The sequence below is a fragment of the Myodes glareolus genome, chromosome 21, assembly GCF_982192425.1.
Source record: "Myodes glareolus chromosome 21, mMyoGla1.1, whole genome shotgun sequence".
Taxonomy (NCBI): Eukaryota; Metazoa; Chordata; class Mammalia; order Rodentia; family Cricetidae; genus Myodes; species Myodes glareolus.
Window position 1 is genome coordinate 36,075,572 of NC_142046.1, and position 16,242 is coordinate 36,091,813.

The following is a 16,242-nucleotide window of genomic DNA, read 5'->3' on the forward strand; positions in this document are numbered from 1 at the left end:
AAATATACATTTCTTTTCTTGTCTTTGGTAGATGGGGGTAGGAACACGTTATGAACACACCATTTTTGCAAATGCAGATACAGGCCAGAGAAGTCTACCAATCTCTGCTTTACTCTCATAGGGAAACATTAAGTTTACTGTTTTGTTTAGTTCAGCTAGTCAGTTAGCTCTTGGGACTCTCTTGTCATGGCCCCCAGTGCTGCGATTATAGGAATGTACATTGAAAATAAAGATTTAAAATTAGGTTCTTATGAATGTAGAGCAAATACTTTTACCTACAGAGCCATCTCTCCAGCTCCAAACATTTGTTTTTTACCCCCCCAACCTCCAATTCCTGTCTTTTTAATAACTCATGCACAACTCCTTGTCTTCTGGGTTGTTGAAGAAGTTAAGTCAGACACGACTTGCCACAGTAATGTCTGTCAAAGTGACTGGCCATGCAATCTCCAGCACCGCATGCTGTGGGACAATGGTTTTACCCTATAAACATTTGCTTCTTGTACTTGTTTAATAAAATGCTGATTGGCCAGTTGCCAGGTAGGAAGTAGAGGCAGGGCGACCATGCAGAAAGTAGAGGCAGGGCAATGAAAACAGGATAATTCTGGGAAGAGGAGTCTGCAGTCATGACCCAGCCACAGAAGAAGCAAGATCTGCCTTGACGAAAAAGGTATGAGCCACGTAGCTAACATAGAGAATAATGGGCTAATATAAGTTATAAGAGTTAATAAGAAGTCTCAGCTACTAGGCCAATCAGTTTATAACTAAGGTAGACCTCTGTATGATTTCTTTGGGACTTAATGAACCGGGCAGGACAGAAACTTCAGACAACAACCGTATTCTTCAGGACAATCTCAACAAAGGCAGCTCATTTTTCATTTTCATCCATCTTATTTTTTTCACAATATTTCAATGTGTGTTTCAGCACAGCCAACTTAACCTTTCTCCTTTGCTTAAGTCTTCTTGAGAACGCAGTAAGACTTCTTCCTTTTCTTGGCACCATGAAGTCCCAACAGAGGATGAAGGGTAGACTCCTTTTGAATGTTGTAGTCAAAGTATGGCTTCTTCCTGCTGCTTACCAGCAAGAAGCAGCCTTAGCCAATCAGGAGGAATTCCCTCCTAAACCTGGATCTTGGTTTCTACATTTTCTATAGCATCTGAGGGTTCAACCTCAAGGGTGATAGTCTTCCCCATAAGGGTCTTTATGAAAATCTGCATGTTGCTAGTGTTCCACCACAGGTGGTCAACTGGAAAACCAAAAACCTGTTTTCTTTATAAAAGTAATTGGCCTTGGTATTTTGAAATAGTGACATAAAACACAAATAATCTCTCCCAACTCTCTAAAATAACGTTTAACATTTGGCATGAAAAACTGAGGACTGGTTTAGCACATAATCTTTAGAAAACAAGGATCAATGTAACATGTTTAAAAAATGTAAGGAACAAGTAACGGATTTCAATAGTACTTACTGCACCAGATGCGGCACCTAAAAGACAAAATATTTACAGCGGTAAATGACATGCTCCTCAGTAGTTCCAATACTTATTCTTATTATTTCTTCCTTTCTATTCTTATTAAAGCTCATGAGTTGTCCCTTTTTACCTGTTTACTTCCATCCCATTCAACAAAGAAAAAAAACTAAAACATCTATAGCATAAAACATTTTCAAAACTTGAGTTTTCAATCTCCAAAGTTAAATGTCAACTGCCAAAATGAGAAACATTCATCTTGCTCTTTACTTATTCTGTCAATCTCACTTAAATTCCTTTATTTCTTATATATGTTATTAAAATACAATAATGCCTCTCTATTCTCTAACTTTTGTCAAACTCAGTTAATCTTATCCGTGTGTTGTCATATAGCACTGTATTCATGAGATACCACACATACCTGCTTAAAATTTAAATTACAATTAAATAACTTTTAAAAAGTGGTTCTTCAATTGTACCAGCCACATTTCAAATATTCAATTACATGTAGCTAGTAACAACTGTATGACAAAAATGATAGGTTATAGTAGATTTCTACTATTGCAGAAAGTTTTGTTAGTGTCCTACACTACCACCCCCCCCACACAAAGCCTTTATGGCATAAGGGATTTCAGGTGTTTGTTAGTGACAAAGCTCATATAACTTCTAACTTTAGAAACTAGGCAACTTAAAATTTTAAGTAAAAGAGAAAGCAAAGACTGTAAAACAAAACAAAGGTTCACATATATAGAAAGGATTCAACTGACTAGAAATATCAACAATAGAGCCAAAGCACTGGAAAAGTAGTTGACTACAAAGATCAATGAGGTATCAGTCATTTTGTTGTTATGACTTAAGAATGTAATTATAAATGCCATCTGTCTATTGTCAAATACTTAGAAAATATGAATCAATCATAAAGATCATTTTAAAATCTGATTTTATATGCATGAGTTGTTTGTCAGAATATATGTATGTACAGCACATGCATGACGGGAGACCAGAAGAAGGCAACAAATTCCCTTGGAACAGGAATTTCAAATGGTTGTTAACCATGTGACAATGGGGAAAGGATGCCAAGTCCTGAAAAGATAGCAAGTGCTGAACCCTTCAGCCCCAGATAACCACTTTTATTCATTGTTCTAATGTGTAGTCCACCATACACTGTAGACATACCTGCTGCTACATCCATACTGTTTACTCCAGGCTGCAAGAAGAGAAATTAAATTACTACCATTCAAATCAGTGGTCAACTCTCAGGGTTCCTATACATTTCAAAGCATTTTAAGACACTACATGGTTATCAACTGTACAGAGAACCACATACCTTCCCTCTCAATTCTGAAATCTACAAAGCTCTGAAAATCAAGTTGCATTAATTAGTCAATGAAACTTACCAATACTAACATATCAGAAATAGGGGCTAAGACTCCACAGGATATTTTTGTAATGTAAATATATGCAAATGTTAATAAATGTCAATAACATGATTAAAACACCAAAATCTTACTATTCCAATTAAGTAAGTATGTCATATCTGTTTATTAAAACCAGTAAGCGCTCAGGAAATAAGCACACTTACACTAATATCACATTTATAGAACAAAGTATTACCTAAGTATAACAAGTCTATTCAAGAACATACTAAGTTAAATTGTAATAGCTGAAGTTTCAATAAAAGGGGGATTTCAAATTAAGTCCTCTCATTTTTAAGTTGAATATTAATTTCTACTAGCATTTAATAAATGTCACCTTTGAAGATATAGACTATCACAATGATTTTCTCTCCCAATTTATTTAAGTGCCGTGTTCATTACAGAATTAATTTAATCACTGAACATGTACGTATGTTGCAATGTAATGCTCAATTATGATTTCCATGTTACATTTTAGTTTTGAAGTGTCCTACAACCTACATGAACATTATTATGCACATATGAAAGCAATCAAAACTCAAAAAATAATTATTTTTACAAGATTACCAACCGGTAAGGCAGGCTGCATGGAAGCCTGAGACATATGAGACATCATCATTCCCGACATTACTGAAGACATCATTCCAGGCATCTAAAATAAAAGTTAAGAAATGGTTACCATGTAAGAACAAAACACTTTACAGGATTGCAAGTATAATTTAAGAAACAATATAACCACTGAAACTATGCTATTTTATTAAACGAATAATATGCTTGCTTAGTAAGTGCTTGTTGAATGAATGAAGAATTCTTTACTGATACTGTTCCAATACTTACATCATAATTCATTTGTATGGTAACAATATTTATTTAAGTAATTTAATTTACTTAATTTAAATAACTATTGAATATTTAGAAGAATAGATTATATTAGTCTAACTTAAAATTGAAACTATTCATTTCAATTGAACATTGATTCTCCTTTCTTTGAAACAAGAGACTATAAGACAAAAATTTTTCATAATTATCACCTCTTATTCTTATCTGTACTAAATAAATATGATAGTAATCTGGTCCTTTTCATAATCTTAGATCTTTGGCACTTAAAATTTAAACACTGATTTAAATAATATATAAATAACCCTTTAATCCTAAGTACAGAAAAGAACATAAATACCTGAACATATACTAGTTTGTGAAAATTTAATTTAATCTACTAATGACTGCAACTAAAATCTGAATACATACTAAGCATGAATAAAAATCATATTGTTTCTTTTCTAAATAATGAGTCAGTATTCATCTATATTACAAAAAATAAAATATATAGTCCTATATTATAATTTTGACTTTAATATATAGAGTATCAAAAGGATCTAAGAAGCTTGTAGGACAAAAATTGTAATAACCATGGGTATTGGACAAGGAAACTGGCTATTCAAGCTTCAAATTAAATGAATAAATTATAAAATCGGAAAAGTATAAGCACATTGGTCAATATAAAAATATAAAATTAGGGAAGAATTTCTATGTGCAGTTTTATTACTTGTTAAAATTAAAGTGAAACAGGTTGTAACACCTGTAGGCTTGCATGGGGTTTACTGATTAAAAAGAGATAAAAATTATCTACTGGACAGAAATCATAATTAGAAGAATATGATGACTACTTGGAGCATATGGTCAAAATAACATTTTATAAAAAGCACAGAATTTGAAAACAAGCATGGACATCTTCAAAACCTAAGTAAGAGATTAAAGAAATAATATATCTTATGAAAAAAGCAGCAGCAAACATGGAAGAGTTACGCTTGCTTCCAAAACCATCTACCCTTCAGAGATACTGCTCACCACCACGCTTTAGAAAACAACAGCGAACTCAACAGATAACTTGTCATGAGAAAGCACTTCAAAAGCATAGCGGAAAGGTTTAAAATGGCAAATATATATAAAACAAATAAGAAACTACATTCTGAACTAAAACCCTAAGATAATTTTAGAAGTGGAAGTTTAAAAACCTACAAAGAATAATAGTAATTTCTAAGGAACAAAAAGTACTTTAAAAAGTAGAGTAAGAAGAAAAATCTCTACTAATTTAAGAGACCATTCATAGTATCAATAGACTGAGTAAACTAATATAACTTCAGTTAACTATTGATTATAACATAAAGACAAAATCCCACTGTCCTTGCTATTTCTCACAATTTAAAACATTACTCATGAGTGTGGAATTCAGTTATGGCTAGAAAATAAGATTGATAGGAAATACAGAGCTACAGTCCTGTAGTTCTTAAGTTCTTGCAGACAGAGTCTAGTTACACTTGTTTTACCTGACAAAGCTATCTGTGAGCTTTTATTTTATGTAAATAAATATTCTAAAAGTGATGGTATGAATATGAAACTGAAGAACATCAATATGTAAGATACTTGATATTTGATGTATTTAGAGTTCTCAGAGTTTTGAGCACGGTAGAAAGACCTATTTCCCTAAGCCCCAATTATCTACTTAGGAATGATTCCTGTTTCTATTATTCCAAAGAGGTACATTTTCTATTTGCTGTCTCCGAAGTTAAACTCTAAGGATTGAATCAGTTATACTAGCTCCTTGACAGAATCCCTAATTTGAGACTAATGAAATATCTATTACATATTCCTTTTGCTGTTTTGACATCACAATGTTAATGAAAGTGAATCCAGGCTGTAAACTTTGTGTCGTTTGTGTTTTAAATCCTCAGTAGAGTTATAGCTTCTCTTTCCAAACCAAAACTGTTATAGCCAAGCTTTTTTTTTGTCTTTGGCATGGTAAGTTAAAAGTTTTTTGCTTCACATGGAGGGTTTACCTAACTCTAACTGTAAAGTCTTTTAGATTTCCTATTTGGGGCCACCACCTCCCATTGTTAATGTTTACTAAAAAGGAAAAACTCTTAGTTTAGTTGCTATGATAATGCCATAACAATTTTAGGAAACACATCACTTTCTAAGTACAAATGGCCATTCACATTAGTTTAACATGAAATGTATTATAAAATCAAAACATGTTGCTTTTTCCATTTCTAGTACTTTGGTCAATATATAAAGTACTATAATAACCATAAGTTTTAGTTATTAAGACCAGAGACAGAGTGCTTGAGGAAAAGTGAGCACCAAGGAGTAACAGCCAAAACTCTTAACTATCGCTAAAGCCCTGGAGTGGAGGGAGTTTTAAAGCCAATTATCAGGATGTATTCAAGCTAGGTATTGTGGATGACTCTCTTAATAAATTCCTGTTACTACACTACTGGCTGAGGAAGGGAAACCAAAAGTTCATAATCAGTATAGGCAATCAGTATGCGCAATTTCCCCAACAGGAAATTGCCTAAAAATAAAAGTATGACTGCAGATGTGAGATTAATATCAGAGCACTTGTCTAGTTTGCATGAGGCCTTGTAATCAGTGATCAGTACTAGGAGAATAAGATATTCAGAAGAAGCACAAGTTTGAAGACAATAAATAAATGAGTAAAACCAAGGCCCACCATACAACCTACTCAATTGCTCTTAGCATCCCAGATAGTTTCTCATTGTAAATATAAATGAATGTTTTATTTACCACTTTACGTACTCTAAAAAAAAGAACAGTAATAAAAGCAGTATAAATGCTACAGAAATTGAACAGGGGCTGGAGAGATGGCTCAGCTGTTAAGAGCACTAACCACTCTTCCAGAACCCTGGTTTAATACCCAGCACTTACATGGAGGCTCACAACCATCTGTAACTACAGACAGAGGGGAATCGGATGTCCCCATGTCAAAATAACAAAAACAAATTAAAAAAACAGTACAATAAAGGCAGGATATTTCTGTTAAGTATCTAAATAAAGATAAATGGTGTTTTTAGAATTTGTTAACACGGAGAAAACATTTACTAAGGCAACTTCTCATGCCTAGTTTTGTTTATTAAATACAACCTATGGAACTTAGAAATTCTAAAGTAAATAAAGTAGTTCTTTCCATCTCTTATCTGTGTTTCACATCCCATATTCAGTAACCTATGGTCAATGTAGGTCTGAAAATATTACATGAATCTTTAGGCTTAGCAACATTGTGTGTGTACAACAACTTCAAGTAAACCTCATTTTACTCAATAATGGCTCTAAACCATAAGTAGTGACAATGCATAGGAGTTATCAGGGCACAAAATTCCCAAGGTCTGATAAACTCTACTGTCAGGTGACAACAAGCAGGACTTTTAAGAAAAAAAAAAAAAGGAACCCCCCACCCCAAAACAAAACAAACCCAGTAAACATATGTATACAATTTCGTTTCAGGCATCCACAGGAAATCTTGCAACACATATACCTAATAAGAGGAACACTTTATAGCTACCCTTCATGCTCTGAAAAGATTAACTGAATTGATTACATCTTACAATTTTACATAGAGAAGCAGTTTTGCATAGCTATTAAGTCAGACTAGCAAAATTCCTATCCTAGTTTGACTAACATCTTTGGGAACTTGGAACACTTTGACACTGACATTTCTGGACCTCAATTTTTCATCAACAGCAAAAATCTTACCCAATAGGACTTATTGTAAGCCATCAATTACAAAAATGAATATAAGGCAATTAAAAATAGTGCTCAACCTAAGATATGACAGCTATTAGAGTTTCCTCACAGTATTCACAGTTCTAGTACTACCTAATAATAGTTAACAAAATCTCCAAATGTTTATCTCATATAAAATGGCACTGTATTTATATATAATCTATGCATAATCCTGGTATATTTTAAATATCTAGATTCTTATATTACCTAATAAATATCAAATGCTACATAGTTTTTATATTATAAAAATGCCAGAACACATTCAGTAGACACAAGTCTTTCTCTAAATATTTTTGAATGGTCAATGGTTGAATCTACATGCACCAGCACCTAAAAACATGAAAGATCAACCAGCAATATTTTATTATAACTGTCCTTAACCTTTCACATTGAAAAGAACTTTTCATTTAACTTTTTCCTCAGTCATTCCTTCTCTATTTCTCAGGAATTTATTGTGCTTTGTTTATTTTCCTCATTAAAGGTATCTGGCAAACACCATAAATTCTTTTATAACCTTGAATAGAAATCAATAATACATGTAATAAGAAGTCATCCCAGATTTAGTATCAAATTCAATGCTGGCTCTGTAATGTTAGTGTACAATTCATTTAACTCTCTAGACCATCCAGTTACCAAATGTACCCTGGACTAATAGAGTCAATTCAGTTTTCAGAAAGGGAGATTAAATTCAACAAGGTATAAGAATTTCTCAAAGCTTATACAGACATGAAGACAGAATTATAATCCTTTACAGCAGGCAACATTAAATTTAGAAATGTAGTTGAATAAAAATGAATACCACTGTATTTTTTAATACATCACGTAGAGACAGACTCACTGATAAATACAACACATAATTTTGCTATTATGCAACCCTAGCTGATATTTGTTTTTGTAAGTGAAGCACATTCTAAACAAATAAAAAAGATATCATAGTAAACACATAAATCAGCAAGTCTATTAATATCATTACTAACTCAAGTATTATGTATTATTATGACTGGTACCGTAAAACATTACCATAAACACACGAGCAGAGTTTTCTCCTATGACCACAAAACAGCTATGTCACTGGGCCATTACCGTACCGAATACTACAGGAAACTGTAATACAAGTATTTGCTTATCTAAATAAAGGAAAGTGTATAGTAAAAGAAATATAGTGAATCATCAATTTTCAGGTCCAGTCTACTCTTATGAGACTACTATCATGCATGCAGTCAGCCATAAGCTAACTGAAACATTATTATGTAGCACACAGAAATTAATGAAGTCTCATTTACAGAGACACCAACTTTTCTAGACTACATGATGAAATACACCATTCTAAACCTGTTGTCAAAAGGAGCTTAAGGTTCTGAAGATCAGGACCTAATGAATGATTCTATTTTTACAATAATTTTTATTTGAAAAAACTCAAGGTTTTTGATTTTAGTTTTCAGACAAACCATATAAAATTTTGTTTAAATGAAAAATGAGAGCTTTAGATACAACAAACTGTATTTCAACCCCAAACAGTTCTGAATTTCTGGCATTACAGATTTTTAAGAGAAGTCAATTTCTACTTTGAGCACACTAAGAAACAATGGATCTAAGCCCATCAAAGCAAATGATCATGTCTTTATTAACTACTAATTAGAATTAACCACTGCTTGAAATATATGAAAAGTAACAGATGCTAAGTTAGTCATGATGAAAGAAAAAAAAACAAAGACGTATCTATAACCTTTCCAGGAATAGTCCCGCATGCTCAGTATTGCCAGCCACCCCTCATGATGGAGGCTTTTAAAAGCCATCTACATATCACACATTTATATTAAGAACATTCATAAGAGACGTAAATGTCTGACAAAAATAAACATAGAGGTATAAGGTAAATAATGAAAAACTATGAACAGCATCAACGAGGGGGAGCAATCCTCTAGTATACTTGTGCACTAGAGTGTTCACCATTTCTTATGAATAAGAAGCTCCTAGTGGAAGGTGGTGGGAAAGACAGACACTCAGCATCTGTTTTAAAAGGTTCCTGCCTGCAAGACTTCCCAATAACAGCATTGTATGCATCTCAAAGAGGGAGAGAGCCATTCTTCTGAAATGAGATAGTCTTCTTAGATCACTCCAAACATTAAACACTTCAAAACATTACTGTATTTCAATCTTTGAATGCATTCACAGTTAAATGCCATCATCTAAATGTAGCTGGAATAAGCACATCTGTAGTCTTAGTAAGCACTCTCAAAATCTAACCACAGTATGAAAGTGAAGACAACATTTGTTCTAGGCTAATATTCTTTGTAAAGAAAAGTATTTGCTTGAGAAACATAAATACACAGATATTACCTAGATTTGAGAATTTATTATGTGCCGTTTTAAGAATGGCTAACATTAAAAATAAAAACAAAGTGTTTCAGTAAGGTATCTCAGGAAAACTATTACCAATCACCTTTTATGTTATAAAGTCGTTTATGTTAAAATTTCATTCTCAAGGACATGACACAGCTTGAAATAAGAACTTAAGATTTCTTTACTCGAAAATAAAAGGAAAGAAAAAGAAACCCTTTATCTACTTGATTTTATGTTTTTGCTAAATGAAAAAGCAATGATTCAGATACTAAACACAGTAACAATGTAAAGTCACAAGTAACTTGGAGACACACATGGATGAGTTACTTTCTACCTTACATTGTAGCAAATAGTATCTATTTGTTTCATTCATTCAACAAGTATTACTGAGCACCCACAATACACCAAGAACTGTGCTCAGCACCTACAGATTAACAAGAACAACTTGGTTCTTGCTCTGTAAGAGCTTATAATCTTTTACTTGTTAGGAAAACAGGAAATCAGAAAAGATTAAGGAAAAAAATAAAGAAAACGTCACTAAGTGCCAAAATAAAACAGTAAAAATTCCAAGCATATCAAATAGGTGTTAAATTACTTAGAGAGGAAGTCAACATTGTTCAAAATTATTTCTGAGGAAATAATTTAGGCAAGCAAAGATGTCATGGTGACAGTGATCATGAAATCAAGAGGTCAAAGATAAGCACAAGCTTAAAAGTAAAGAACTAATATAACCATTTAAGGCACCATAAAAAGATTAGTAAGAAAACATGCATCACTTATTGTTTTGTCATGTATTAGAAATGATATTTCAAACTTAAACTGTGGAATTTAAATACTAGACCACAGATACAGAAAAATAAAGAAGATTATTGAGCAAAGAAATATATTTTACTTTTCATTTTTGGATAGGAGATTGCAGTCTTGAAGTAAGAAAACCAGTTCAATAACATATGAGCTTCCTAGATGGGAAGAGCACAACCTGAGCTGTTACAGATCTGTGAGTCTGTCTTACTCAGTATTAAAATAAGGTAATTAAATTCAGCTATAAAATGTAATCACTCACTGATGTACTATCAAAAATTCACCCCCCAAAATCTGAATAATTAATTAGGAAGAACTGTATTTCTGTATCAATCAAAGAAAATAGATATCATAAGTTGTTAAACCTGGAAGGTAGCTCAAGCCTTAATTTATTAAATTTTTTTTATTAAAATAAGAGTAAAATAAACACTTAAGAATGAGCCAGCTAATAGAACTCTGTTGGGCAAAGGCAAAACTCAGTTGATAAAAACAGTAGAACTTAATGTTCTTGGTGATTAAAAAGCACATACAAAAAGAAAAAGAACAAGAAAACATCTTAAAGACAGAATGTTTTATTCTGAACGGATATGGAGGAAGGCAGCCTTATATACGATCATATTGACAGAAATTTCTGCTGGAAAGCATTTAATATCGTTACTAAGCAAAAATAAAATTTAGTAAATACTTTTTTTTAAAAAAAAGAGAGAGACCCTTCCAAAAACTTGCGAACCATTTAAAGTTCATTTATTACTAAGGCCCTTCCAGTAACACGATCGAATTTTGTAACAGACAAGTATGACTTCCCCAAAAAGTTGGGTGCATTAGGAGATAATTTAATCTACATGATAGGCAACTGAGATAAAATTTAAAAAGACATTACAATTAAGTTATATTTGCTATTTCTAGGTATTCACTAACAGCCTGAAATGGAGAAAATGGCATTCCAGCTTATCTTAAAAACTAAACGGAGAAAGCCCTGAACAAATAACTTCTTGAAGTGACTAGCTACATTTCATTTTTTCTTGGTTTTTCGAGAGAGGGTTTCTCTGTAGCTTTGGAGCCTGTCCTGGAACTAGCTCCTGTAGACCAGGCTGGCCTCAAACTCACTCACAGAGATCCACCTGCCTCTGCCTCTCAAGTGCTGGGATTGAAGGCATGCGCCACCACTGCTTGGCTGCATTTCAATTTTGCAAGCCCTGTTTTACCCTATATCACTACTGTCTAGTCTGCATACTATTTTATAAACAAGCCTTAAATCTGTCATATTCAGTAACATTTCAAAGACCACAACCATTCAGCAATACAGACTGCTTCCTATTTTAGTTTTCGGTTGGTCTAAGAAAAGATAACTTAGACGTGGTCAACAAAGCAGATCTCTTGACAGAAGACTGAACTGTTCCAGGACCTTGGTACATATCAGAATCCAGATGCTAAGTCCCTTGCATAAAAAAGTCACAATACATGCATATAACCTATGGATATCTTTTATAATTGAAATTATCTCTAGATTACTTGTAATACCTAATGCGATATATACACTCTATACATAGGTAAGTATATATTTTTTTATGTATTGAATAGGGAATACAACAAAGCAAAGTCTGTGTTCTGGAAAAATGTATTTTTCATGTTCTATAGTTAATTCAAACAATGGACACAGAACCCTGTAGCTACAGTCAACTATTTTTGAAGATTATATAGCCGTCATTCCTTCCCAAAATCTAAAAAGCTTTAAATAAACTTTTAAAAAGATGTATGGCAAGACCATATATTCACCAACATGAACCATACAGACACCTTACTTCTCAAATATCTGCATTGTGAGTACTATCCATTAATAATTCTGAGCATATGCAGAAAGAAGAAACAATATAGGAAAATGATCAGTTCATCATTAGGAGAAAGTTCTCAGAGTGTTAAGAAAGAATCTTAGAGTCCTTGAGGATTCATTCAGATTATCATGCTTTCCCAGTATCATAAAGCTGAAAAAAGTTAGCTTTATGGAAAGTTAGGACCCAAATTTGTTGGGGGGGGGGTTGAATACTAGAAAATTATCTAAATTTGAGAAAATAGTGACTATTCTCTTGAGACTTTCAGAGGTAATATCCTAAAATATTCACTCATTATCCTCACAGGGAACCAACAGAGGGAGAAAGAATTCTAAACATTTAAATAGTCAGGTGTACTTAATGGCGCACAAACATACTGGACTAGAAAAAAAAAAAGGAGTATAAAACCATGAAGCAAACTTCAGAATATCTGAAGTATCTGAGTAACAAGTAAACTTGTTAGAAAGGCAGTCACTGGCACAGCTAAAGAGAAGGGGCCAAACTGTGACCAGCTTATGCCAATTACTTCAAAAATAAAGTCTGCATTGTAGTGAAAATGACTAGCTGGTATCTCAGGTTTGCTAGTGCAACAGCACCATTACAGCAAGGGTAAGCAGGTCAACCCCTTGCAAAACTTACCTTGACTGGCCCAATGGAAACAGAAGGCCCCAGAAAAGAGAGAAGCATCTGGCAGTAGCAAATTGTTTTATTTTATCTTTCTGTGGAAAGAAACTAATTTTAAATAAGAACCAGAGCATTTAAAGAATAAATATCTTTTAAAAGCTCATTATCTAGTTCGAGCAGCTCTACCAAGAAAACAAGAAGGGCTTTGTGCTGCTTAGAGATGGAAAGGTATAGAAGAGGATCAGAGCTGCCTCTGCATCTCCTAGGGAGCTTCAGGTACTGATATTCTAGAGTAACAGAGCAAAGGAATCTTTTACATAAGGAACTCCTGCAGGCAGAACCTTTTAAGTCTGGTGCCTCTGAATAAGAAATTTATACAAAATTAAGGGCTATACTCCAAATATAAAAAAAAAGAAAAAAAAACCACTTTACACTGAGCCATTCTACTTTTAAAGTCAAATAAAAAGAGAAAACACAAGCTCCTGTTTCCACTGCAGTCTCACCAATAACTTTAGTCTTCATTGCTTAGACCATTATCAAAGTCAACAGCACTCATTAGCAAAAGAAAATAGAAACTGGTTTTCCATAATATTCTATTTTTCATGACTTATCAAGACATTCAAATGGGATGACCCAGCCTGCCCAAGGATCTGTGTACTATAGAACCTTCCATAGGACACAACTGCTCACGGAACTGAAGCTCTGGCCTTTCTTCAACACTTCTAAATTACAAATAGAAATTCTGTCTACCAGTGTCACTGACTCAGCTACAATCTTTCCATCCAAATCACTCCCACAGAATGTCCATTTTCAATTTGTACTAGAGATACAAGGAGCAACTCACAAGTAGGAGTGCAGAAGCAATATTCATTTTAAAAATCAAGTAGAAAATGAGCTATTTGGCACTGTCCAGGGAAGAATTAGTAATAGAGCATAAAATCCCTTCACACCCAACAAAAGGAAGATATTCCAAGAATAAAATTCATTTTAAATGAAAATCCCGAGTAATTGCTATTTTTCTAATGCTACACATTTACACAGTTCACCAAAATCATTTGATACATATATCAATATATATAATATATACATATATTTACTCCTAGACCATTAACAATCAACATGCCTAGAAAGTCACTAAATCAAGGAGCCTACACGTATAATGTTCCTTTAAAGATTTTGATTTTCAAGACAGGGTTTCTCTGTGTCTCCTTGGCTGTCCTGGAATTCACTCTGTAACCAGTGACCCTTGAACAGAGACCCTCCTGCCTCTGTCTTTCCAAGTGCTGGGATTAAAGGTGTGTGCCACCACGCCCAACTTAAGGTTCTTTAGATCTTAATTTTGTCGAGGAAATAAGTTAATTTTTTTGTACAGTATTACTACGTTCAAAATTTGGTTACAGTGATGCTCAACATGTCTTCTTATCTGAAAACGTGTGGCTATAAACTAACCCTTCCACAGCTTAAAGTACAACACTGAACTACATTTTAAAATCTTGACACAATAAAACAGAAATAAACAAAACTACTAAGTAAAAAACATATTCTTACTTGTCCCATTGGAGGTCCTCCCATAGGGGGCATCATCTGTGGCATCATTCCATGAGGTACGGGAGGCATGTTTGCTCTCTGACCCATAGGGTGCATTCCCATTGGTGCATAATGCATGCCAGGATGCCCCATCTGAAAAATATGAAAAATAAAGAGAGCAAGACTCAGTAAATGTATTTTTTTTAAAAAGAACAAAGACCTATATGGCACAATATCAAGTTAAATCATTAAATTAGCATATACCAATATTAATCTTGAAATAAACTATAGTGATTATTTTAAGAAATCTTAAAGTTAACAAAGTTAAAGCCATTATCGGATTACAGCCCCCTCATCTGCTCAATGTTAAATGACTGCCTAGCCTTGGTGGCTATTGAATTCCAACTTAAGAACACAACTTTGTCCCCTTTACACATACAACCACCTTATAGTACTTAAAATTTCATTAATTTGGATGAGGTTCTGCTATAAAACAGGATGTGGGTACCCAAGAATACTTCATTGAGAAATAAATATACTAGTTCGTAAGTCAAATATGTTAATACAGGTAAAATATCAAAGACTGTCATTCTGTCCCAGAAACTAAATGCAAATAACAAACCGATCCGTTTCGTGAACTTAAAATCATATATATGTACGTACACATACATACATATGTCCATTGTTCCTAGTCTGAAACTAAGTATCCGCTGTCAATTCTCCCAACAGAATCCCACACCACTAGTCCCGGCGAAAAGGAACTATGGCAGCTTCTCTCTCAAGTCCCAGGGACTTAAGGCACCCTACGGTAGAACAGGCCTAGGGCTCTGCGATGCAAGCCCGCCGGGGACCCAGCACCTTCCGAAGGTGTCTGTGTAGGCCCAGACCACTGGAACGTCCCGGGTCCCACGTCCGTCTTTGTGCATTCCCGCCCTCCACCCCTCTCTCCTGGGACGCAGCCCACCATCTGCAGCTCTTCCTGGAACACTCTCCTCCTTTCGGAGAAAGCTTCCTGTTTCTCTGACTCGGTTTTTCATTGTGCCGCTTTCCCCTACCCAGCCGATCCCTTACCGAGGGCCGTCTCCTCAGGAAGCCGTCAGCAGAGACCCAAGAACTGGAGCACAGGTTTGAGCCGGACAATCTCCGCTCCCCGTCCCCGGGACCCCGCGAGGGAGGTTGGCTCTCCATTTCACTCACCATGAGGCCTCCACGCTCGGCTCCAGTCCCCGGCCTCATCGTCGGGCTCAGACTGCTCCGTCGGCGGCCACTGCCGCTGCACATACCAACAAGCAGCGATCTGAGTGGCTGGCGCCCGCCGGGGCCAAAGGGTAAAGGCTGCCCTGAGCTACGGGGCGGGATCAGCGGGGCCAATAAACTGACAGGCTTCCCTGCTGTCCAATCAGAGCGCGCGGCCGACACGCAGCTCTGCGGCGATTCGCCCCCGGCCTCGGCCTCGCTCGGCGTCGCCTGCATGGAGAGGGGGGAGGGGGACGGAGGAAGTTTCTGCGTCGAGGGCTGAGCAGGGAAAACTCCACCAACTTCCCCCAGGAAAGGGGACGCGGCCGGGACCCGGCTTCCGGGGCTCGAACCACCGCACCCCGCTGGGGGTGCGGCAGTGGCGTCCTGCCACCTTCGCCACCCCCCGCCCTAGTTAC

At 35.2% G+C, this 16,242-nt stretch overlaps 1 protein-coding gene across 8 annotated transcripts in view; it reads right to left on the reverse strand.

The window, feature by feature from the left end:
• Positions 1–16,075, reverse strand: part of Prpf40a (pre-mRNA processing factor 40A) — a 44,324-nt gene extending 28,249 nt beyond the window's left edge. For 4 of the 8 annotated variants that reach the window (XM_048426159.3, XM_048426158.3, XM_048426157.3 and 1 more), the window contains exons 1-5: positions 15,785–16,075; positions 14,609–14,740; positions 3,454–3,534; positions 2,644–2,674; positions 1,468–1,484 (exon numbers count right to left, since the gene is read on the reverse strand). In XM_048426159.3, coding sequence (XP_048282116.3) covers positions 1,468–1,484; positions 2,644–2,674; positions 3,454–3,534; positions 14,609–14,740; positions 15,785–16,060 — 537 coding nt within the window. In that variant the 5' untranslated portion in view covers positions 16,061–16,075. Of the gene's footprint in view, positions 1–1,467; positions 1,485–2,643; positions 2,675–3,453; positions 3,535–14,608; positions 14,741–15,658 lie in introns of all 8 variants that reach the window. The other 4 variants (XM_048426154.3, XM_048426153.3, XM_048426152.3 and 1 more) reach the window with 1 other exon arrangement.
• Positions 16,076–16,242: the final 167 nt, after the last annotated feature.